Source organism: Rhinolophus sinicus, chromosome 4 (genome assembly GCF_057876585.1).
Source record: "Rhinolophus sinicus isolate RSI-liver-muscle chromosome 4, RSI-T2T, whole genome shotgun sequence".
NCBI lineage: Eukaryota > Metazoa > Chordata > Mammalia > Chiroptera > Rhinolophidae > Rhinolophus > Rhinolophus sinicus.
This window is the reverse complement of record NC_142504.1, coordinates 107,936,454-107,963,678: the sequence shown is the minus strand read 5'-3', so window position 1 is coordinate 107,963,678 and position 27,225 is coordinate 107,936,454. Positions and strand designations below refer to the sequence as shown.

Sequence of the window (27,225 nt, the reverse complement as noted above, 5' to 3'; positions counted from 1 at the left end):
TATTCTTGGCCTGGGTTTGGGCCTGGAGGACACTAAACAACTAATACTTATTGGCATCTACTATGTGCCAGGCACTTTTTTAGACACCGAGAATGTAGCAAATAAAATAGACAACATCCCCTTCTTGTGAAGAGCTTATGTTTTAGACAATAAACACAAAAAACAGGCAAATTAGATCATATATTTGAAGGTGATGAGGGCTTTGGAAAGAACACTGAGTCAGATAAGGGATACTAGGGGCCAAGGTGAAGAATGTTACAATTTACATGGAGGTTTTTCATACAGGCTTCATAGAGAAGATGACATTTAAGCAAAGGAGATGAAGGAGATGAAGGAGCAGGTGTTTTCGACATTGGGAAGAGGCTGAGCAAGGGCTATGGGTGGGAGTACATCCATCATGTTCCAAGCAAGGAGGCCAGAGTGGTGGGTGCAGAGTGAGCCAGGGAGTGGGGAGAATAAGGTCTGAGATGTAAAGGAGGGGGCTAGATCCCATAGTGCCTTGCAGATTACGGGAAGGACTTTGGTTATTATTCTGAGAGAATGGCACTTTAGTCATGTATGTGTTACAGCTCCTAGATTAACTCCTTCTTGAATCTTTCCTGTTTTCCCACGCTCTCATCTGACAGAGTACAGATTTTTGTCTATTTTTCACTTTATTGTTTTTGGGGGCTTTGGGGGGTTTTTGGTACATTTTCTTCTGCTCCCTCCATTGTTTGTTTTGTCCAGTGTCCTCTTTCTTGCATGTATGTGTTTGTCTTTGACATTAGAGGCTTTTCTCAAATGGTTGATCTTGGGATGTCCACTAAAGCCTGGGGCACTAAAATGCTGAGTAAAATCTCTTCAGGTATGAGTGACTTCACTTTAAGGTGAATCTGGCACAAACCTAATTCTCCGTTGATCTTTTTTCCCCTGCGGGTATAATCCTGGCTGCCAGCATTCTTGGAGCTAAGAAGGGAAATGGTAATGAGGTTTCCAATCACTAACTATGCCTTCACTTAATTTCCCTTTTTTCATTATAGCACCTCGTTCTTGCTGTCAGCTCTGTCTGATACCCAAGTTTAGAAAACAAAGCTCTAGTCTTCCACCAAGACTGGAAAGGGAATCTGGGCGTCTGACTCTTTTAAAGACGCCTCCTATTTTCAGTCTCACTCTACACTATTGGATAGTGGTGAAACGGGGCTTGCTTCTTGTTTGTTGTATCCTGCAGACTTAGCCTTCGTCTTGGATGCAAAAATCCTCAACTAAATACTAGCAAACCAAATCCAGTTTCATATGAAAGGAATTATACATCATAACCAAGAAGGATTTATGGCAGGAAAGCAAAGGTTGACTTAACATCTGAAAATTACTAGTGTAAATCACCGTTCAAGAGAATAAAAAACAATAACCATTTGATCATCTCAATTGATTATTCAACCAATTGGCAATAAAAGGGAACTTCCTCAACCAGATAAAGGGCATCCAAAAAATGTACAAAGCAAAAATTGAAAAACTAAAAGGAGAAATAGACAATTCCCAATCACAATTTCAACACATCTTTCAATAGCTGATAGAACAAGCAGATCACAAAAATTGATGTACATAGGAGAACTGAATCATAAAACCGACTACTCCTACCTTATTAAACAAAAGACATGGATCAATAAAGAAATAATGGAAATGAGAATCTAATATGAATTGAATGATAATGAAGATACTACACAGCAAATGCATGGGATGTGGCTAAAGGAATACTCAAGAGCCTTAAATTCATGTTAGAAATAAATAATCTAAGCTTCCTCCTTAAGAAATTAGAAAAATAGAAAAAAGGTACACTTAAACCTAAATAAAGCAAGAAGAAATAAAGATGAAAACAGAAAGCAATGAAACAGAAAATAAAGAATAATCAACACAGCCAAAAGTTCAATATTTAAAAAGATTAATGAAGTTGATAAATCTCTATCAAAACTATTTAAAAAAGAAAGCAAGAAACAAGTTAACAATATCAGAAGTGAAAAAGGGACAGCAATACAGGTTCTACAGTTAAGACAGAAGGAAAAAATAAAGTAAGAGTATTAGAACAGCATATATTATTTGCAGATGACTCTTCTACATAGAAAACATACACACACAAAAAAAATCCAGAGAAATTTTATCATTAGAATTAATAATAAAGTTTCTCAAGTTGGCCAGACATAATTTCAACGTACACAAGTTTTTGTTTTTTAAATTTCTATACAATAGTAAGAAAGGGTTAAAAAATACATAATCCTAAAAAAGATAGCATTATAACATTATAGATATAAGGTGGCACATTTTATCGGATGAAATTATAAAGCTTTACTGAAACACATTAAATGAGATCTAAATAAATGTAAGATATAGCATGTTCTGGATAAAAAACTTAAAACCATGAAGACGATGTCTCCTTGAATTAATTTATAGAATCAATTCAATTTCAATAATGATCTGAATGAGATTTTTCTTGGAACTTGATAAGATAATGCTAAAATTCATATGAAAAAGCTAAGGGTCACGAACAGTTCTGAAAAGGTCATGATACTGCACTTGTCCTACTAGATTGCAGCACTTTCTAGCAAGACCACTGTAGGAAGGCTGTGTATCATTGTTACTATAACTAAGAGACCAATGGAAAAAAATTTTCCCTAATAATAGACACATGCATACATAGACACTCCATATATAATAGAGGTGGCACTGCCAATCAGTACAGACAGGATGAACTGATCAATAAACAATGATGGGACAACTGGTTATCCATATAGAAAAAAATGTAATTGGAGCACCTCACACCATACATAAAAACCAATTCTAGATGGATTAGAATTTTATTGTGCAAATACAACTTTAAACATTTTAGAAGAAAGTATAAGAGATAATGTCTTTTGGAAATGATCAATTTGACTATTAAAAATTAAGACTCAGTGCTCAAAGATGCCAAAAATGTGGGGAAAAAAAAGTAAAACAAATTGAAAAAGATAGTCATAAAACACAAAACTGAAAAAATACTGGTATTCCCAGGATATACCAAACTTTGAAGAAATAACAGGGAAATGAAAACCATAATGAGATACCATTTTATATCCACCAAATTGAAAAGTCTTAAGAATACCAGGTGTCGACAAAGATATGGATGAAAGGGTTTGTACTCTTATAAACTCCGATCAGGTCTGAAAAACGTCCTTTCAGTGGAGCACTTTGATCACCAGTGACCTTAGGAATAGCAGTTTCACTAAATTAGTGTGATGCTAGTGAATACGATATACTAACAGACTGTGGAAGTTGAGACAGTGAGCACAGACCAATGGGAGGAAAAAATTTTGTGGGAGGGGTGAAGAGAAGGTTTTCTTTTTTGTTTTGCTTCCTTTAAGAGGGGAGAGTCAACCATGATAATAAATTAAAGAAAACCTGTAGAAAGACAGGTTGAAGACACAGAATAAGAAATAAATGATAAACAGGGTTTTGGAGGAAATAGGAAGACAAGTAGAATGAAAGAGTAATGAGGAAATGGTGAAAGAAAATAGATATCTTGCTTCTATGAAAGTTGATGGTCTGAGATAACACTATAGCATTTTATAGATAAAAAGCATTTCATGTACATTATCTTCTTAAATTCTAATTATATTCAGTGAAAGAGAGTGTTTCCCCGACTTTAGAGAATTAAACAGAGGCTCAGAGATGTTAAAGGAGCTGCTCAAGATCGTATAACCAGTAAATAAATCCATAAAATGACATCGAACTGATATAACAAAATTGAGCACATGGTATCATAATCACGCGAGACATAAAGAGGAATGAAAGTCTGCATAGGAGATATGAAAATATGTGAACAAGCCATTAATAGTCACAGTGACTTTATCACTACAGTAGCTTACCTCATGCTCTGGGGAAAGATGTTCCATGTCAATCCGTAAACATCTGAGACCAGGTAAAAAGTGATTAACCATTAAATCCTCTGAAATGACTTGAGACAACATAGTTAAGGAAGTAAAAAAGGAGTCTGGTATGTCCCATAGAACAATAGAAAAATCTAAAAGAAGCAGCTCTCTTTAATGATGCCTATGGCACGTGGATGGCTTAGGGCAAACAGGCCTCCCTCAAGCACGATTCTCATGTTTAGTTACTTCTCAAGAGTCAATTGTGTTTAATCACACACATTTCTTTATATCAGTGGTGTTCATTATTGTTACATTACACAATTTACTTACATATTATATAAACACATGAAATGTGTGGAAATTAAATCATTTAATTGGATGTTAAAATGAGTACAAAGTATGCAAAGCAAGAAATTGATGTTTCCATGACAAGTTGAAAGTTTTAGGAAAAAATGATAAAGGCCAATTGCTTAGAACATTGCTATTTAATTATATATGTATTAAAAGATTAGGAAAAATACACAAAACTAGAACAATTATATATACCCAGGATCAGAAATGTTTCTGGATCCTCTTTAAAGAATCTTACACGGAAAATCATAGACAATAACATAGATGTAGTTTATCTAAGAAAGATAATGTTTAACTCTAATCAGCAGACTCCCACAAAAGAAATACTTCAGTTTTACATCACAAGTTTGGTAAAAGAAAATTTATGTTTTTTAAATTAAGCTACTTTAAGTATATACTATTCTCCTGATTTCTTGCTTTAATTATCCTATTAAACCGATCTACTATTGGTCCTAATTGAAATGGGAAAGAGAACTTTTAATGTAATAATATAAGTTTAATTAGTTATATTTCCTGGTCATCTTTGAGTTTTAGTTGACTATCTTGACATTCAAAGGAATCAGGAAAGTAGATACATTTTTCAAGAAAACAATTCACCTTGTTTATTCATATCAATGCTGACACATTCTCACCTTATTATAGTTGCTAGCCATTTAAAAATAGTTCTTATTTAATGTTATATCATATTCAAGTGAAAAATACCAGTCAATGGGTTCCCTTATAAAAATGAGTTACCCTTTTTGGAAAACAAATTATAAGGAATTTCATTAAGTAAAAAGAAATCTGTGTAACATGTAACTATGGCCTTAAACACACAGTTATAAATAAACACTGTTTATAAACAAGGCTCCTATAATGAGTTACTTATAAATAGGCAGTACGAAAAATACAGACATCATTTGGTTGAAGCAAACCCTTACAGACATATAGAGGGCTGCATCTTAATGGTTGTGCAGCCTTGTTTTCCAGATAGGAGGAAACCACCACCAAGACGTAACTGTGTGTGACCTTGATTAGTAGTTAAGAGTCTGATCTAGAGAAACATGGGCATGGATTGAGAAGCTGAAGATGGCTTTATTTGGAGGTAAAAGAATTCACTCTCCTCTTTTTCTATTCACTGTTTGGTCCTTCCTTTTCCCCATGGAATCATACAATCTTTCTTAAGGGTTGAAGACTCAGAGGTCATTTAGTCTTACCTCCTACATATTAGGAATCAACTTCGACCTCATCATGAATGATGCTCATAAGGCCTCTGATGCTAACGACAGGTCTTCACAGCTTCAGTAGCGAAATCACTGCATTTTTGGCGAGCTCACTTCAAAATCGGCCTCTCTGTGACCTCTGCTTAGTAGTTAGCTCTGCACCATAGTTACACAGTGTGCGCATGAGTAACGACCTTGAAAATAATTTTTGAACTATCTTTTCAGCCCCAAGCTATCTCTTTTTCAGGTTAAACATTCGTAAACCCTTTCAAAATTGTGTAAAAATGATTTCTTGACTTATTAGTATGCCAACTGCTAAACACTATGGTTTTTCCATGTCCTTATTAAAACATCATGTCAAGGTTGAAAGGAATACTCTTGTATTCTCCCAGCTCAGAATGCAACGGAATAGCAGAACAGATTTGGACAATGTAATTTTATTAGTGGCCACACCACCCTGTTGACACAACTATAAGTTCTGACTCATGCAGAACTAACATTTTTAGTACTTGAACAGGGTTTATTGTTAAGATGGTTCTTCCCCTTGCTGTACTGGTATAAAGCGTTTTGACTATATTTACTCCTGTAATACTCTGGGGATACTTAAACACACAGTAATATTCCTTCTCTACAGACTTCTAGGCTCTTTAGAAACCTATGCTTTACCCACTTGGGAAATTTAGCTTTACAGAGCTAAAATTTCTGATCTTTTAACTTTCCCATTTTCCTCGAGGCACATTCCTTTAGAAACTCTGCTATTTAAGAATATACACAACTTTTGCTTCAGTTTTTAAACATCTACTTTCTAAAAGTCTAGGGAACAGGTATAAGTATACTAATATTTTCTGTCTTTGAAATACAAACTCTGTTATGCCACAATTGCTTTCTTGTAAGGGTCCTGTTACTTCTCCATTACTAAAGAGTTCTTCCTTGATAATTCAGAATATCACTTCCTTTTTTTGCTTCCCCTATCTTCTGTAAGTTGAAAATGCCAACAAGATTAATCAAGAATGATAGTAAGTTCTCCTTTTAGTGGAATTTAACTTATACAATATGGACTATGGATAATTATAGCTATGTGGATAGTTGAAGTACAAAATTGTCTTCATATAAGACAATTTTTATATATGTTTTTTATAATACCAGATTATAAAGTGGGCAGAGACACATATAACATCATCCAGATGAATAATTTGTAGAAGATTCCCAAAATAAAATGCTCTCAACCATGCGTCCAACTTCAAGTTTTAACATTTCCAAATGGACAAATAGCTCCTTAACTAATAGCTCTCAGTTTCTACATTCTCTATTTGATTCTGAACAAAAATAATCCCCCATTGGAACATTCCAGTCAAGAATCCAGTGCCAATGAATGTTAGTGGCATTTGGAACATATTTGTCTTATTTAAAATTCCCTGCTCACTTTATTACTTCACACCGGTATATGACAATATGGAACCATGAATATTAATTCTGGAACTCTTCCTTTGTCCTCTATTTTCTCCTATGAACCACCAGAAACCTCTCTCTATTGTCATTTCTTTTCTGTCATAATCACAATTGTCTGATTATGTTGTCTAGCATGTACGTTTATAGTTCTGTGTGAGCAATCAGCCTTTCATTCCTGTTTCAATTTCTCATGTCCCCTTTCTTGAATTCACCGCCTTTTAGTGGGAGAGACTAGAAGCTGAGTTCACTTTGTCCATCTTTATCTTTACTTCCTTCTTAGTTTTATTTTACTAGGCCTACAATAGTAAAGAGGACATTTAAGAGGATACCTAAAGTTCTTTGTTCTAGTCACAGTTTTGTTTTTTAATTATAAAAAACAGAAAAAGTCATTAATGTAAGCTTTGCTTAATCAGTTGTAAGATGCAGGGGATGACATCGGCTGGACATCTCTGAGTCTGCCTCCATGTCTGTCATCACTGAGATGATCAGACATATTGGCACCGCACTTTTTCAGTGAGTGACATCTCTGCAAGAGTTAGTCATAGTATTCCACTGGATACAGATAGTTAAACATTCATTGTAAAACCCAAACGCCAGCACACATACAAGCTTTCTTTTGATTAACAGATGCCTCAGCTATAATTCATTTTTTGCTCAGTTATATAGCCGACTGACATAACTAAAACTTTAGTCAGTGCTTTTAAAACTATAGAACATATAAGCACAGAGGACTTGAAATTATCTTGTAAAATTATGCGATGGCTAGAATAAGTAGTGGGGCAAGTCAAATCAAATTTTTAATTTTCTGCAATCCTTATCATGTAAGTAAAAAAAAAAATCTACTTCCTAACCTTTAATAACTGATGTTCACTGCAAGATTTGTTATATAAATACAGACACATATCAATCAAGGATACAACAACAGGAAAGTGCACTGTAGGCTTCAAAAAGATGGGTAGCAATATCCAGTCTTTTAGAGTCCACAATTTGTAAGTTGTTCACCAAGGCTAACTTGTGCAAATGTGGTATAACAACTGGAAAAAAGAAAAAGAAATTGTTACATTTTTATCCAAAACACACATACAATACTCATACATCTTAAAAAATAATTTTTCATTTTAATTTACAAAATTTCATTTTAATTCTAGATGATTTTCCAAAGGTTACCCACAGTACTTTCTCTTACTAGGGAAGAAAGCATGTTTTTTCAGAATAGTGATCTGGTATTTGGGAGAAACAGATTATAGCACTGTCATTATAAACTAAATATGAAGATGTATACAGGTCATTTGGCCTCACTGCAATTCAATTTTCCAATTTGAAAAATGAAAACCAAATAAATAAATATAAACAAGTGACCTCTTGTGTTGCTATTATCTTTACAAATAAGTTTCTTTAGAAAAATTAGATATTACCATTGCTATTAAGCAAAAGTTAAATACAGTACATTCTTTTCCAACATCGAAGTATTTCATTCCTTCATAAAACTATTATTAGCTTTAGTTTCTCAAATTCTTAGCAAAGACCAATGTCAAACAGCATTGGTGATTGAGTTTTCAAGTCACTCAATGGACTCAATATCTTATAGCTCAACAAATAATGTTAAAATTTCAAAAATATAAACAACCTACTGCTGAAAAAATATGATGGCCCAAGAAATATAACCAATTCGGTAGCAACGAACACCCCTACTGCCTAAGACTGTGTCTTCTAAATACAGGTTCACAAGCCAAACTTTCATTATTATTTTGAGACCATTATGAAAAGAAAAATTTTCTTCCCTGTGACACATATACCTTTCTTTTGACTACACTCAAAAGGGTTAGATCATGGTCTAGAAATTTAACTCAACATGGCGCCCATCAAAGACCCACTGCCTATCTAGAGATTCTTTGATCCAGGAGCCAAGGTTATTCTCCTTGCTTCAGAGCAATTACAGCCTCTACAAAGTTAGTCAAAGCCCTTCAAAACTTTTACTAGGATCACCTGTAAATCTGATGTTACAATATATGGAACTATCCCTATTGCCAACGAAAATATGATACCATTTTCTGTCACCTAATTATAAGACGTTATTTTTCTCCTTATTATGTTACCCATTAAAAAATAATCTTGTGATTGTGTTTCTACAGCTCAAAAACTGTTGACCTCAACAGACCTTTGAACACTATAGTCCAAATCCTGAAAATATTTTTTGTTGATAACTTTTATCTTAAAAATGCCAGGCTGGATATGCAATACCTAGTCTGTGGGAGAATCCAATTTTGTACTAGAAAACAAACTGACTTAAAGAAGTCAAACTTGAAGTCCTATACAGAGCATGTCAAATTGCAAAAAATAAAAGGACTAAAGTATAGCAGCGATAAGTGACATGTGTCTGGAGTAATAATTCCTGGATGCTTTGATGCCACCCAAAGAAACTGTTATCTTAAACAATTTCTTTACTGTGAGGCCCACAGTAAAAAAGATACTATAGAAACAAGAGAAAATGCTTTATATGATCATGCAGATCAGTTAGCAGATCAATAAGCTGCAAATTAAAACCAAATGATATATCACAGCTGAGTAGCATGCTAAGTGGAAGAAATGCATATTTTTATAAGAATATATAGGGAAACATACAAAATTTGTTTAAAAATAAGAAATAATAAGCTTTAAATAGAAGGCAGCACATTATGTTGAAATTAACAGTTGTAAGAAATGTTTTTAAAATAAGTTGAAATTGTTTGAATTCCTTTTCATGTCTTACAGCAATCAGTATATAGTATAAGAAAACATCCAGTAACAATAATACTGAGCAATTCACAATAACAAGCTCTTTTCACTTTCAGCTTTTAGTACTAATGTAGGAAGGATTTAACACATGACAAATGCTCAGAGAAGCGTCTGGCTTTGATATTACAATTCAGGAAAAAAGGTAGAAAAATGCAACTTACATTCATCTCGGAACCTTGGTTCTGCATTAGGCCCAACTCTACCAAATGTTTTTATGATCTCTGTATGCAAAGAATATTGGTCCTGATACTGAGGATCCTCCAGGAAAGAAGCCAACTGCATTTTCACTCTTTCCAGCAACTTCAAATTGGATATTTTATAGAATATTAATAATTGAGTAGCATTATTAAAGAGAAAGATACACATTAAAGATGGCATGCAGCATGGGATTCAAATGTTTTATATCAACAGGATAGAAGAAATTTGAAATTAAAGAAGCATTTATTTAGTCTTTTGGCTCAGAAAACGTTTTATATTTTTGTGTATGCTTGTTAATTCCTCATTTTTTGTTTTTTGAAAATAAAAAATATTAACCTGGCAAACTGTAAAAAAAAAAAAACGAAAAGACCCTATAATATTTAGAGAAAAAGATAAATTTATGATGAATTGATATCTAAATTACAATTCTTAAAACAAATCAGTGTAAATTACCCAATTATTCACCTTCTGAAAGCTATGAGTCATTAATGACTTACATCTTACTCACATTTCCTTAAGACATTTTTATTTTAGGATTTAAGAACATGTTGAAATTCTGCCAAGACTGCAAGCTTTGCAGAATGATGTGCTTTTTTTTTATGTTGCTTTACCAGTGAAATACATAAGTGAAAAATGGAAAACATTTTTCCATAGCTAACAAAGTTGTTTAATTTTTGTTATAAAAAAAAAATCTATATGACAAACGAATTTTACAAAATAGTTTTTCTTTTTTTGGCAAATGTCTGTTAGATGAAAAATCTTGTCTTCTATTTAAGTGGCTAACTAATGTGGTCATAATTTATTTTCTAACCCACGGAGTTTTTCACTTGTATAAGGCCGTGTCCAACTTGATAATACAGAATGAAATTTTGATACTAATTTTGAGAAGTGCCTTATAGTTAATGTTGCAGACAGAACCTAACAAACTTAAAATTAAGTCATAAATTTCTGAATTGAAATATGCTTTTAGGGAGGAAGACCTTGGTAATCTGAAGCAGGCACGACAGAGTATTCCCACATGTGTGCTGCAACAAGATGACACCAGTCTACCAGATGACCTGCTGCTTGATATCAATGACAGTGAGAATACAAGTGTCCTCTAGCCTGTTCGTGAAACTGAGGGAGGCTTGTGTTCCTAAAGTTTATCTGACAAAACAGTCTTCAAATCTACACAAATTGGCAATCAGGAATTTATGTAGACTGTCTAGAAGTCTACTGAACAATAGAAGGCTCTGGAACGAGATCTGTTTTGAAGGATCAATCAAAACTGCAATATCCAGCTAGGCCTAAAACAGAACATCTGACAATTCACTTATACTTAATTTTCTAATTGAGAAGACTACAGAGATTTCCATAGGACATGAAAATATACTTTGGCTAGGATATCATGTTTTCAAATACTGAGATACTCTGTTGGTCTACAACTAAGAAATAAAATGCAAGGTATGATGCTCCCTGCCCTGTACCACCAGCTATGTGTACGGTAACGTGTTATGATCACCTCAACAGTACATAGATAGAAATAAATTTCAATCATTTCCTACCTCTCTTTGAATAACGGTTTCCATAATAGTGCCAAAGGCTGGAATTGTGGCAATCCTGACAGAGCTGTTCGAATTAAAAGAGAAAGAAACTGAAGCTTACTTTGAGATGAAAAACTAATCATTATTAAAATGTATATCAAAGTAAATACAAGGCAAATATACCATATTAGTCTCTAGCAATGACAAATTAAAATTTAAAAAGCAGACCAAGAAGAATGCTCAAAAAGACAGACAGGATAACTTAAGGTCGCAGTCTGTGAAACTCACAATTCAGGATCACTGGACAAGGTAACAAGGGCCGGAGCAACCCGCTTGTCAACTAACGCTTCACTCATGCCTCGAAGAGTCAGCTGTAAACCAGTCAACATGCAATAAAAAATGGTTTGGTAAACTGGAATGAGAACTGGGTTAGCTGTGACTGAGGATGGGCAGGCAGACTCATTGCCCTTTCTTGGTTTAGTCACCCACTCGAGACATTCAATTGTTAACAGCCTTTGGTTCATGCCACTATACTTACTGGTAACAACATGTTAGTGAGATTAGCAGAGCATCCCTTCTTGGCTTGGAAGAAATAGTCCATCAGCATGTTTTACGCATTGAAAATATTTATTGAGAATTAATACTATTAATAGATATAGTTTTATAATATACGGCCTCCAAATGAGGCTTACGGTGAAGGTTGACTTGACGATACATGAATACTAGCATGATAAAATTTAAAATCAAGTAAGCATACTCCAACATGATCATTTTAAAGAGATAAAATATTCTTCAATGAATTTAAAAGCTGATGGTTACTTCTGACAGGCGCATTTAGAAAGGGATGCTGAGTGTAAAAGGCAGGGACCACACTTACATTTCAGGGTCACTGGAGAGAGTAATGAGAGCAGGAACAACCCTCTGAGCTACCAGAGTTTCATTCACCCCCTTCACCAACAGCTGATTGGTCAGCGCAGGGGGTATTCACAGGTGATGCATGGAAAGAGCAAACACAATGCCACGGGAAGAAGAAAGGAATAACCACGAGAAAGAGAGAAAACACAAAAGCAAAAACAAAATTAGAAGCTAAGCAAATACTGCTACTAGAGTGCTTTATAAAGGCGGAGAATGCTTAGGAGGAAAATAAAGCTTAAATAGCCTAGCAGTCCACGAAAATACAGTTTGTCACCAATTCAATGGCAGTTTGTACTTTTGGTCAAACAGTCTGTGCAATTTCCATGTTCAATTAAAATGCAACTTAAAAGAAAGCTTTACTTTTTATTAAAAAAAGGGCTAAAAAGAAGAATTGGGCTCTGTGGTTAAAATTCTTTAAGTAAATTTGGTGTGATTTTATTATGACCAACAAGGTACAAACTGGTCTGTTTTTAAACCAAACTCAAATGGCTAGCAGCCACCACTAAATTGCTTCTGATTGTTCTATAGGAAGTAAATTTTAAAATTGCGTGGGAAAATCCCCAACCTTTTACATCACATAACTTTCTCTTTTGAGGTAGAGGGATATAATACAGCCTAGTGGAAAGTATTATACATTGGAATCAGATCTGGGTTTAGACTCTAGCTCTTTACTTATTAGCCACGTGGCCTCAGATATAGTATTACATCATCTCTTGAAACTCAGTTTTCTCATCGGAAAATGATGATACTGTCATCTACCTGAAAGGATCATTATGCTACTAATTGCATATAATATACCTAAATCTTGTGTCTGACAAAGACTAGGCATTCAAGAAATATGAGTTTACTTTTTACGAGTACTCCAAGGGTATAAGATTTGTGATGTATTTTGGGGAAAAATTATTAATTATAAAAATTTTTATTGTATGGTGATCATGGATGGAAACTAGACTTTTGGTGGTGAACACACGGTAGTACATACAATGTTGAAACTTACGTAACGTTATAGACCTATGTTACCTCAATAAAAAATATATTAAAAAAAATTTTTTTTGGATGGTTCAACTAGCTAACATTTACAAACAGTTCTTTGTTTTACATTTCTCTAAAAGCTCAAGTAAATAAAGTATATATATATATATATATATATATATATATATATATATATATATATATATATATGATGAGCACAATTAGACCCATCTCTATGATCTAACCATAAAAGCAATTCATTTAGCAACCACGCCTAAATCATAGAACAAGAGGACAATATTAAGAAGTATGCATCTTGTTTTTTATAAAAAACACTGAATTTAATGAGTTCAACAGAGAAGGGCAATATCCTAATGCTAAATTCTCAATTTCAGAATGTAAACACAAATTAATCCTCAATGCTAAACAATCTGTTCACCTTATAATGAACTAGTCCTCGTGGAAGATAAACGATGCTATGGAACTTTCAGTAACAGAACCCCACCACTGTGTGCTATGTTAACACATTCCTCCTGCACAACACGCCAGAGAGCAGAGCTCACTGCATGTGAAAATTCTTAATTTTACAATACCCTGTTACCATTTAACAACTGATTCACTTTGGAATCTACTTCAACATTCTGAAATAATTTTTATAAAAAACCAGGGGTAATTAAGCAGGAATTAAATGACAAAAGAATTTTTGTTATTACCTTAAACATTACTGATGTCAGGTAGAAAGAAATAGGGAAAAGGAAGTTCAAATACTGTGAAATACAACTCCTATCTCTGTATCATTTTATAAATAAGATACCTTAGATTTGAATCAGTAAAGTGTATCTTGAAATGTCTATTTTGTGCCAGACAAAAAGCATTAAAAAAAAAAAAAAAGGATAATCTAGGTGACAAGTTAGTTTTTCATTGCTCTGGACTTTTTCAGTTTAATTTCTTTATTAAGCCAGAAAATCAGAAAGCAAAATTTAAGAGCTATCAATTATCACACACTTTACACACAATATATCATTTGACCTGGAACCTGCTGAGGTTAAATACAATTATTACCAATGTTTCAACAGATGAAGAAATGAGCCTTAGAGAAGTTAAGTAACTTGCCCAGGGTTTTAGAGGTGGAGCTAGAAAATAGACTCAGGCACATTTGTCTTAAAGCCCATGCCCTCTGTGAGTTGTAGTCCAATGTTACATGCTTAATTTCCTTATGATTGATATAAAGAAATCATTATATGAAGTTCTTTTCTGCATTTTTTTGGCAAGTCCATTATGTCACACTGGGAGTCAAATGATAAAGTCTCCTTATAAATCAATTTCAATAATAAGTTGTTACTTCATAAAGCAATGCAGGACCTCTTATTTTACAATGAGAATAATATGACTGATTGGGTTTCCCTTTTTTGTCCTGCTGTCTGAAAACTCAGAGCTAAATTTAGTGTTCAATTTCACTAAAGTATCTCATATTGTGTTCCTGGTATGTCAGTTTTTGCTTTCTTTTCAACAGTGTCCAGTCTCACATTTAAAAAATATTAAATTTTATTTTAAGTGTCCTATTTTTATGTTCTTAATTTGAATTAACTTATTTTGGAGAGAAGCAGGCATAACCATAAAACAAAGTATTAGTATCAAAAGAGATCTTATGAAATACACTTATTCCCTTAATACAATTTTGTTTAAAATAAGAGTCATTGACAAAAACTAACTTTAATTTTTCCTACTGATGATTTTTACCGGCATGCTCAGTGAACATTTTTTTATCATAAATGAATTTGAAAAAATATTGAAATAATCTCTCAAAATAGACTTAGTTTATAAACAACCTGAGAGAACACTGAAAACTGCTTAAGCACAGGCATAGTTTCCAGACCAGCACTGAGAGCAAACATAGAAACCAAAACCAGACAAAAGCCACATATAAGAAATAAGGAAGAAAAAACTCAAAAACACATAAAAAGAGAGGATACTCCATTTTATTTACTTAAAGTATTTTCACTTGTATGATAGCTTCACCGGTGCATACATACATTTTAGAAACAAATGGTTTAAGAGGAAGCAATAGCTCTTATAGTCTTAGAATAAAATCCTATGAAGAGAGTATATTAAAGAAATAGCTCTTCATTTAAAAGGATGCTGTTTTCTTTTCGGGGGAAGGAGGAAACTAAAGAAAGACTTGTTTCTTTCATGGTAACGATTTTTTTTCAATATAGTGAATAATCAAAAATTATTTACACCCAGAAGGAACTTACACTAGACATCAAATTGAATTTTCAACTTGGTATTCTCCTTGAAAAAGAACACTTGATTATAGCTTTTAAAAAATAAAGTATGTATAATAACTGAGGGAATAACCTGGACAGGATTTTCAACCTTCTGATAACAATGAAATTTTCTTTAGATTCCAGAAATTTATTTCATATGTTTAAAAGTTTTAAAAGTATATATTTTAAATATATCAGTGCTCTGTCTTTCAAATTGCAATTTATCTTAAATTGTGGGAAAATTCTGAAATTCAGAAATAATTCAATTATCCAGTTCTCATGGAAATACATGCTTTAAGATAGTTAAAGAATCACATGCAGTTAGGGACATTGTAATCTGGATAAATATATGTTCCCTAAACTATTATATTATTTTGTGAGTAGCATTAATAAAAAGAATGATAATGATAGTTAACATTTAATAAATTCTTACTATAGACCAGACACTGTTTTAAGGGATTTACAAGTATTAATTCTTAATATTAACAAAAATCATTTGGGATGGATATTTATTAACATCTTCATTTTGTAGTTGAGGAAACTAAGGCACAGAGAAGTTTGAACTTGCCACTAGATGGCGGAGACAGAAACTGAATGCAGGCAGTCTGCCTCTATGGCAAGAATCTAGCAGTAAGAAATGTTCTAAACCAACTTTAGTGCTCAAATATAAGTTCTAGAAGAATATATATATATATATATATATATATATGTGTATGTATATATACACACACATATATACATATATATCTATACCTATCTCTCTCTCTATATATATATATACACACATATATCCATATCCATATCTATATCTATATCTATATCTATCTATCTATATATATGTATCATGGGTACAAGAGATAAGTAGGTAAATTTTCATATTTAACTTGGTGGAAATTTAAGAAAATCTAGTTAAATTGTATGAACAATCTATTCTTTTATAAATCTATGAGCCAATAATCTATAGGGATGTTATTCCAGATATGGTATGTGAGGGAATAATGAAGTAGGATAATAAAATGAATAGTTCCATAACTGTAATAATTGATTTTTTAATGCTACTCATGAATCCAATTATATTTTACAACTTTAAAAGTATCCTATTTTGTTTTATTTTAGTTGCCATATACCTCAGTAAATAGAAAAGTATAGTCAGAAAGATTTACATAGGATGGAAATTAAAATAAGATTTAAAAGAAAATTTGAGAAATGGAACTGATAACAGAATAACATCCAAGGAACCATTAAAGCTAGCAAATATTCTTAAATATGTCAAAGCTAAATTTCTGCCCCATCACACAGTACACAACTAGACATTGTTCAATACTGTAAAATATACATCAATATAACAGCCCATAAAGCTATTTTTTAAAAAAACATTCCCTTCTCCCTCTTACAGAGAAAATCATTATAATACAAACCAACAGAAGCAGCTGTTTACATACCTCAAACATTCTAGCAGCAGTGCACCTCACAAGTGCCGAAGTGTGGACGACACCATACCATAAAACAGTCAACAACAACTCATGGTACGCTGGATTTGCACTGAAAGAAACAAGTCAGTATTAAAAATGAGAGCCATAGTGCCTTACTGGTGTACTGTAAAATACTACATTGATAAGGAATATTAATGATAAAAATACTGGTAAAACATATAGAATGACTTTGTATGGTTTAATAGGTTGCATCCAAGACTCTTTAAAAAAGTCACGCTATAAAACTACAAACTTTTAGCATACTCAGGAACTACACTCTTAGCTTCTCTAAGCATTTGCAACTGATAGAAATTTTAACTCTTTAATAGCATAGAAGATAAAATTATAAAATAATATAGAAAAATAAAATTTACCTATGAGGAAAAAAAGAAAGAGCGCCAGACCAAGACTTAGATAGCTAAAATTTACAACCTCTGTGCATCTTAATTTCTGCATCTATCAAAATTGGAGAAGCAATGTATGTCCTATCGATGTCCTATGGTTGTTGTAGGATCAAATAACATTAACTCAAATTATCTGTATGGATGGGTAAGTTGGCTGTGAAGCCTGTCACAATGCAAGATAGTGTTATTAATAAATGCATAAGCCTGTTTTCAGTGAAGACTGGATTAGCACTGCTTTAGCGACAGATGATGTGATTATGAGCGGGAGCAGGCAAATCAAGTGAACAGAGAAAGGAGCATAATGACCTGGCTTGCACTTGGGCTCCTTTTTCAGTTTTGGGAAAACTAAGTTTTCTTCAAAACTGTATTAGATTTTATTTCTCCACTGCTTTAAAGAAAACCTATGTCTGTAGCTTTTCCCCCACTCTTTTATTATAATGTACTGATTACAAAATATTGAGAATGTATAAATAAGCAAAAACAAAAACCAAAAACCTTAAGGCTCAAAAACAAGAGATTTGATGCGTATGCCAATCTTTTTAGACTGAAAATATATACTCTATAAATCCAATTTAAAAACTTCACATGACTTTTAAAAATCTATAAGCTATTATTTTTACCCCAGTTCCACAAAAGAAGCCTTCAGGCTATCAAGAGGAGCATGAGATAATGAAAGCAGGGTCATTACATCTTCTAAGAATCCAACTAACAGTTTTCGGTCTTCTTCCTACAGAGAAAAAAGACAGATAATGAATTTCCAAGCAAAGAAGTAGAACTAAAACCATACTTTCCTATCCATCATTGGAACATTTTACAAAATAAAGATGAAATATCTTAATTTGGAAGCATTTTAATTAAATATATTTATTAAATATATTTACGATCACAATGGTGTGAGGACAGACTAGCTTAATTCATAGATTTAGACCTGTGTTTTCCAATATGGTAGCCACTCACCACATGTGACTATTTATATTTAACAGCCACATGTGGCTAGCAGCTACCTTATTGGACAGCTCAGATACAGATTATTTCCATCATTGCAGCAAGTTTTATTAGATAGTCCTGGTTTGGAACATAAAAGGGTATATTCTTTTTTCAAAATTTATTTGACCAGTTTTAGTTTCCATTAATTTTGGCTCTAAATACTTAAATACAAACTACTAAGACTGCTATCCCTCTAACAGTAAAAAATCGATTTCCAAGAAATTATATTTGCATTGTCTTAGTGGTGAGAAACTGCATGCTTGCGGAAATAGACTATTGTGTTCTTGAAAGAAATAGCACGTTTGATTGAAAAACAATCTATATTTTTCACCTTTCTTTAACAAACCATTATTTTCATAATCAGAAAACATTTTTCTTTTTTTCTTACAGAACACTCTATTAAGAAATATGTTAGAAAAAGCAAGTCTGCTAAATTAGTAAAGTTAAAAAAAATACTGTGTATGTTAAATTAACCTGAATCTGTAAGGGAAAGGAATCTGACATTCTATCAGAAACAAATAACAAACTAGAGTCAAGTTTTTTGCCATTAGGAATATAGTAGGTCAACAATAAATAACTTATGAGGAAGATTGGGTTACCGCCTACCATTTTTTTCTACATAGGTTAATTTAGAATGAGGTAGAGATAAAGGGTTGACAAAATAAACAGGATGAATAAAGGATGGATGTAACAGTTTCAGAACATGACAGTCTACTTAAATGAAAAGCTTAGATGCGGACAAATCAGTATCACACCTATGTTGAAATAGAAACTTCATCCATTTTTAGTTGCCTACTATGTCAAAGAATATGCATAAATTTGTTAAATGAACTGAAAATCTGAAAATACTTAAGTGTGCAATAAGAGCTATGAAATACACTTCTAAATGAGCAATGGTTCTTTTGATTTGAAAACGTATTACAATCTTATTTTTGAAATCTCAAGACAAAAAATACTGCTTATATATTAGATTCAAAATAGTTTTTGTTTACCAAAGCAAATAGGGCAGTGATTTACCCTAAAAGAAAATTTTGTTTAGTAAGAAAAATACTAACTGCTGGTATGTGCTTCCTAAAATAAGTAACACTGGCAATCTATGATAGTTACCTCACTTCACATTTTGTAGAAAACTTAAAAGAGTTCTCTCCTTAGATATTTGGACTTCATATAGTGACTCAAAAGACATGTCCTTACTCATTTATTCAACAAATCTATACTGAGGGCATACTATGAGGAAAATCTTGTACTTGGTACTTTAGCATGCTTTATACTATTTGTGGTCAAAATCAACATACAAATTTGCAGGGGTTAAAAAAAAGAAAGAGAAAAATACTGACATCACACTTGCTATTATGCTTTAACAATTTCCAAGATTAAAAAGTGAGGAGAATGATCTGTAAACCTTTGTCTGGCAATGTGTTAGAACTTAATCACCATGAATTTAAGAACAGAGACAATTTACAATCTATTAAGGCTACATGCCTTAAAATATTCTATACACAGGGATTCTACGTGTACCCGTATTATGAGGTAGTCTTAGAAACTAGTGTAGAAAAGTTTAAAAAAATACTGTCCTACTTTAACAGAATTGGAGCTTCTATTGCAAGGTATCTATATTTTAATGTTGTAAGATGATTCAAATCTTTTTTGGAAGAAGAATGCAATAAATGTGAATTCAAAGGGCAAAAGAAATAAGTTAGGCATTACTTGGAAGAAAATTCAGGAAAAAAGGTCTTCCTTTTTGATTCCCACATCCTAATTTCCAAAAATACTTTTATCCTGAGTCTATATTTTCACCTTACTGGTGGGACTGCCTCACACTTAAAAATAACTGATGTGCCTTCCTACACCTCATGTGTATTCACTTAAAACAACGTTGAATAGTGTGATGGTGAGCACCAATAAGCCACACCTCCTGGTCCATGCCCTCCTTTAGTTCCCGCCTCTTGAATGTGGGCGGGGCCTGTGACTTGCTACCACCAACAGAATGTAGTAGTCGTGATGTGCCAAACCCAGGCTTAGGCCACAGCCTAGCAGACTCTGCTTTTGCACTCTTGGGAGCCCTGAGCCCGTCAGAAGCCCAGCTCTGCTGTTCCAGAGGCCCCGTGGCGAGAGAGAGGCCCTGCGACTACGTGGAGACTGATGCTCAGCCTTCCTAGCTGAGCCCCCTGCCAACCAACCAGCTGAATGCAGCAGCATGAGTGACCCCACAAAAACAACAGAAGAGACACCTAGCTGAGCAAAGCCCATGAGCAAATAAAAGGGCTGTGATAAACCATTATGTTTTGGGATAATTTATTATGCGGTAACAATTAAGAAAAATGAAGTATTATCAAAAAGCACTTTGCTGAAAATGATGACAGAGTATAGTGTCCTACAGTATTTTGTAGTTTACTTCACCTAATGTGTGCTTTGTTGTTTTCGAAAAGTTCATCATGAAACACAAAGAAACTGCTAAATAAGTGCAATCTAACAAAATATCAAGAAGTACACCATCTATAAACTTATTTGTTCAACGGAGATTTTACTCAGAGACTTATTATTCAAATCTGCTCTTCATTATAAATAACTAATCGAATAACATGAATAAATTTTGTTTTCCTTTATAGGTAACATTTTCACTTACACACACATTAAAAAGACATAATATTAGGTATCTTTCTAAACAGAAAGTGCTTTTACATTTTCCAGTGAAAGGATTTTCCCCTTACCTGAATATAACACGTAAGGACTCCTGTTGCATAAATGGGGACAGTGGCTTTAGTGAGGACCCCATTTCTTGCTGAGGAATCTAAAATTATTTAAAATAATTTTAAAAATCCAAGTATGTTTTAAAAGTAAAGCCAAAAATCAAAATGCAAATTATATTTAAAATTACAACTGGTTACAAGTCTTAGAAATAAATATTATCATTACTTTGAAAAACAATTTTGATTAAAACACGTATCCACTGATTGTTGTAAAAATATAACAATACTTTTTACAGAGCCATTAGCATAAACATTTTTAATTGATGGGAAAATACTTTAATAACCAAGATAAGATGCTATATTCCTATTGCCATAATCAGAAATTAGCTTTCTATTAGAGTCTCCCAAGTGCTCGTATAAGCAGGTCTTTATAACATTTTATGCTTTCAATTTATAGTATTTAATAAAACATAAAGGCAATCACCTAAAGGGAGGAGTCGACATATACACTATTTAATCTGCTTCCAGATACCCATGAGATACTACCTAGTTTCCAGCACTAGCCTAGTTCCGGAGCCCCTCCCACATCCTCTGGAGCCAGAACCCTGATTATATTTGGAGGAGAGACGAGTCAGGCTACAACTGGGGGAGAGGGGAAAGCATCCAATCACAGGTAAATGCCCTTAACGTAAGAGATTTTCTTATGTACCTGCAGATGATTTTAAAAGCTCCAGAGATGACATGGCAGTTATCATTTATAGAACCATCAGCTCTTGTTTATTGACCTTGAGGCACTATATATTATGTTTTAAGTGCTTTGTATTTGCTTTTATGTACTCAAAATTTTTTATTACTTCTTTTTCTATTTTTATGTGGTTTTAAATTCCTTTTATAAAGAAACTGAGTTGAAAAGATGTATTTACCTAATTGCCCTGAAATAATTTTAGCAAAAAAGGAAGTTCCATTTTTAATATCAATTAGTATTTGAGGTTTGTTTATTCTCTTGGTAAGGTAATTTGTTTATTCTCTTGGTAATTTTTTTTCTTTGGGGGAGTATTGATGTTGCTTGAGTGTGACTATACTTCAGAAGTAAATGAGGCTAGGAACATAAGCTTAAGTTGAAGTCATATAATTTAACCGTATATTCAAGTGTTAGTAATCATTTCCTATATGAACAGCTAACCATCCATAGCTAATTAATAATTATAAAAGCTATCAGTTTCCAAAATATGTAAAGATTCTTCACTAATTTATCATCAGAATTAATATTTAACTAAACAGATAATACTAATAATCAGGCGTTCCAAACATTAATCCTTTATAAAGCTATTAAACAAACTTTGGGAAGCATTTGTCAAAAAGAAAATCTCATCAATGTTCTCCAATTTAAAAGAAAAGGATTCATTTATTCATTCTCTACCTTCTGAGGACAGTCAAAATGGAGTTTCCTAGATCACTCAAAGCAAATCACTAAGATAGGATTGAGATAAGAATTATCTATACATTCAAAATCAACCACGTTTTTTTATACATTTTTTCTCTAACGTTTTCCACAATTTATTTCTAAAAACTAGAAAAATAAGTAGGGACATAAGATCCACATATAAACAAGTTCTTAGGTCAATGGTGATAATAACTAGACTTCTTAAGACAGATGAATGAAAACTATTAACAGAGAGGCTCGAGTTGCCCATTCAAGACTGTGGTTTCTTTAAATTTCATGTTTCATTTGAAAAACATATATATATATCTTGCATTCAATTCCATTATGTTTATTTTAATTTCAGAAGTTTTAAATAACTAATTATGAATTGGATGCTCTTTATTTTGTAATTTTTAGTATCTTGAATATACCACTTCAAACCTCTAGGGTACAAGTACTGAGTTTAAGAAGCTCAGCCTTAGGTCAGTTTGATCACAATAAAGGTAGATATTTACAATCAACCTGACAACGGTTAATCTCACCACTACCTCATGGGAAGGATATTAGATATTAGATACAGTTGTAAAACCAAGAACTCCATAGTAAAACTTTTCCTTTGTACTAGCAAGTACTAGCAATTGTACTTGCTAGTTCATTATTCAATTGGCATATAAAGAATATAGTATTTTTGCTGAGTAAAGAGATTCATTCATTTTTAAAAGTAGTAAACAAACTTACCAATGTTTTCTTCAGATAGTCTTAAAATCTCTTGGAACTGAGGTTTTACCTAAGCAACCCAAAGAAAAGATCCAAAAAGTCTCAGGTTTACAGACTAATTGACGAGTAAATAAATAAAATGTTTACTACTGCTTCTATCTATCTATCTATCTATCTATCTATCTATCTATCTATCTATCTATCTATCTATCTTGCTTTATAGAACATTGATTCATGTGGTTAGAAATGTAATAATTCTTAAGAGGCTTAAGGAAAAAGAAGAGTTAAGTTACTAAAAATAACACCTCTACATATAAAATATTTAAAAAATCAATTCAGGTCAGCAAGTATTTCTTGAAGAGCCTTTAGTTTTCTTCACTAAATTAATTTTCAAGATGATTTTAGACACTTGAAATTACTACCTCCTAAAACTGAACTTGATGACAGGTTTGTTAGGTAGATATCATCTGATCAGAATTATTGAATAAAACATTTACTGTATTTAAAAGGAATGAAAAGGAAATTGCAGTCATTCAGGGTATTCAATAAGTAACATATGGAAGGTCAGACAATTAAGTTTGAGAACTTTCCACTGTGTACGTGCAAGTAAGCGCACTTAATTATCCGGCCAAGGCATACATCATGTGATATCCATCTGTTTAGTTTTTTAACTTCTGTAAAATTTAAATTTAAACATTAAATACTGAATTTAACTTTAATATTTTAAGTTAGAGCAAATGCTTGTTTTAATATAGTATTAACGTCATCACAGACCAGATTTCAGGCCACTGAAGTCAACCACTTACTGGTAAGTGATAAAGTGAACTCCTTGCTTTTGTTAAAAAATAAAAATAAAATAATAATAATAATAGCTACTTCTTTTGGAGATGTCAAACAATTTTTGCCACTATTGATAACAATAAAATCAAATTACATTTGTTTAATAATTAGATGTTAGTGAAAAACGTAAAATGATCTTGTTTCTTCTATAGTAACATAAAGGTCTGGTTTTCCCCTCCTATTGTCAGGTCAGGCATATTAATTTACATATTCAACTTAAACTGAGGTGAAGACCACTGTTAAAAGATTAATCTACAGAATAATACTCAGAGAACTAAAAGACACTGAAGTAACTTCTTCATTTCACATAAGAAAAGCCCAGATTAATTATTTATTATAGGTCACACACATAACAGGGCCATAACCCATTTTCTGAATTTTGTTCAGTCCACTGTACCAAACTATGCTTTAAATGTTTCAAAAACTACAGATTTAATAGTAAAGAGCTACACAGAGTTCTTACCTTTCAAATGTCTTAACATTTGATTATAGCAACTACATGTTTTTATATTTTTATGAGATCTCTAAAGAACTGGCTTAACATTATGCTATGAAGACAAATGAATTAACAGGATTAAAGAAGAAACTGGGATCTAAGGACATTCAAATTTTAATATCTAAAACTACAAAGTAACCTGGATAAGCAAATGTGACAAATGATGCTTTAGGTCATGACTGAAATATGCAGCATTTATCTCAGGTTCCCATGCTATTCTAAGGGCTGGTATTGTTGCAGCAAGTCTTCTATATAGCCTGCTTTGGTTCCACAATCACCTGAGGTTTTGACAGAAGTAAGCTGAGCAAATAGCTGCTTCCTACATCTGTGGTAGGTGATAAAGTACCAGAAGCATATTCAAAGCACTGCAGTTGAGTGCCCTAGCTGATACTTCCTATGCTGAAAATCTTTGAGATATCCAACCGTGAGTAGATCTGCATACAAACCAAGTTTAGGCTAACTCGTCTTTTGAAGATCAGATATAAAGGTAAGAGTATTACTGACTAAAATTTTTTTTTACTATCATAGTTTTCTAAGATATTAAAAGATAATTAGAGTAAAGGAATGGCTCATGCTTTTATTTACTCTGTCATAGCATTAATTAACACATTACATTTCTATGGCTCTTGCATATAAGAAAACAAGTTTTTACCTTAGTGTTTGTAAAAATTTTGCCAAATGTCCGGCAAAGGCGCCAGAAAAATCTGGAGAACTCATGGACACAGGCAGTTGAGGTAACATTAATTTTGCCAACTATTTCTATAAGTTGTGGCAACCTGAATATGAAAGGAAAGAAAAATAGGCAGGGGATACATATAAATTACTGTTTCCTTGCCAATTTCTGAAACAATGCAAATCTAACAACCTCTTCTGTTTTGTTTTTCACAGACATTAAAATTGGAAAGCAAAGGAGTTGTTTGGGACCTTTGGAAAAGGTCTTAAGTTTACATTCTACTCTATGAACTTCTTAGAATAAATTTTAGCTGTTTACCATAACATATATGGAACTTTAAATGTCGAGTTCTGAGTATGAAGTTAACAGGACTCAAATCAATGAACTTGATGCTTCACACAAGAGCTTGCCTAACATGGCATCCGCTTAGCCTCAAAAATGAGAAGTCTAAAATCCATGTAGTTTAAAATCCATCACCACCATGAGACAACAAGGCAGTGGATAGGTTCTTTTGCCATAATACAGCAACACCATCTTCACAGATAAATCACTACATACCCAGTAGTGTAAATCTCCTTTCCTAAAGAAGTTTACCATAGATGATGCCAAGTTATGTTTTGTTATATTTTTTATATTTTGTCCCTCAGTACCAAGGCTAAATATAGTGAGCTACCTTCCATTCAACTGACTGAGGTGAACCGAATGATTGTGGAGGCGGGTACTTACAATTGATTGACAACCCATAGTAAACTCTCCCAGCCTGTAGTACCCTCGTGTTCCAGCTGGTAATCATAAAGTTGAAGTAGCACTGCCAATTGCTCACGACTCCCAATAATAGTAGACACATCTTGAAGGGGTGACATAGGTCGAGGGAACCTCGTCACTATAAATAATAGAAGCAAAACAAGTCATGTGGAAAATGACAGTTTGGGCAGTTAGCTATTCTATCAAAAGGAAAATAAAGTTCTGCCTCCTAATAGTTAATCAGCTTATTATAAACTTTAAATATTATACTGAAATAAATTAATTAAATCATATTTTAGAAACAAATGAAATAAATTCTTGTCACATGTGAACAAATTTAACAAATCTCAAAAATTAAGATTTTTATAAGACTAAATAGTTATAAACAAATACTGTAATGAAATAGTTTGCTATTGAAGAGTAAAATTTCATTTAGGTAATTTAAAATTGGCCCAGAGATAAGATCTTAGATATAGATTTAAATTTGGTTTAAAAATATAGAAATACTTCCAATTCCACTAGATTGTTTATGTCAATGAAACAGTAAATATGATAAAATATTTTCTGCAGGGGATAAGAAATTAATAGGGTAGTAGCAGGGAAAAAATTGTTTAATACCAGAGAATAATGATATAAAATATATTAAAGCTTGAGCTGAAAAGGATTCTTAAGTATTTAATATCCAATATTAAGTGCTTTATTTAAAAAAATTTCCATACATATTTGGTAAACATTAAGTTAACTCTACGCAACTCCTGCATAGAGGTTAACACCCTATGAAGACACAAATAAGGAGGCAGCACTTTCTCAAAACACTTATCGATTAATTATTAAACTTAAGAAACCATGAAATATAATTAATTTTAAAAATGCTCAAAGACAACATTAAGATGTTATTGTCTTTCTATGATGTGCAAGGCTTTAAACAATACACTAAGTTCTGATAAAGGTTATTTCTTGCTAGCTGAACTCTCCTGTTTGCTATGATAATACACAAACAAATAAATGAATCTGGGTAATATGGTGTCTCTCACCATCTGAGGTTTCTGCTTGAATTCTCACTATCTCAACCCAGGAATCAATTAGGTTTGGTGGTGAGGGATATTTGTATTTCATATTTCTACATCATGTTCACAGCATATCTAATATAATGTCAAACAGAGTTAAATCATATTGGTTAGAATCTGCTATACTGTGATGGAATTAATGTTATTCCTTCAAAAATAGTGATAAATTATTAAAAAATAGT

General features: G+C 32.7%; 1 protein-coding gene across 9 annotated transcripts in view; it reads right to left on the bottom strand.

The window, feature by feature from the left end:
* The window catches only part of RELCH (RAB11 binding and LisH domain, coiled-coil and HEAT repeat containing), a 93,531-nt gene that overhangs the window by 5,372 nt on the left and 60,934 nt on the right, over positions 1-27,225 (bottom strand). For 6 of the 9 annotated variants that reach the window (XM_019729312.3, XM_019729319.3, XM_019729316.3 and 3 more), the window contains 11 exons: positions 25,959-26,115; positions 25,212-25,335; positions 23,245-23,293; positions 21,105-21,184; positions 18,027-18,133; positions 16,973-17,072; positions 12,254-12,336; positions 11,398-11,461; positions 9,817-9,955; positions 7,798-7,914; positions 3,876-3,964 (listed from right to left, as the gene is read on the bottom strand). In XM_019729312.3, coding sequence (XP_019584871.2) covers positions 3,876-3,964; positions 7,798-7,914; positions 9,817-9,955; positions 11,398-11,461; positions 12,254-12,336; positions 16,973-17,072; positions 18,027-18,133; positions 21,105-21,184; positions 23,245-23,293; positions 25,212-25,335; positions 25,959-26,115 — 1,109 coding nt within the window. Of the gene's footprint in view, positions 1-3,875; positions 3,965-7,797; positions 7,915-9,816; positions 9,956-11,397; positions 11,462-11,664; positions 11,748-12,253; positions 12,337-16,972; positions 17,073-18,026; positions 18,134-21,104; positions 21,185-23,244; positions 23,294-25,211; positions 25,336-25,958; positions 26,116-27,225 lie in introns of those variants that run through there. The other 3 variants (XM_019729313.3, XM_019729317.3, XM_019729321.3) reach the window with 2 other exon arrangements.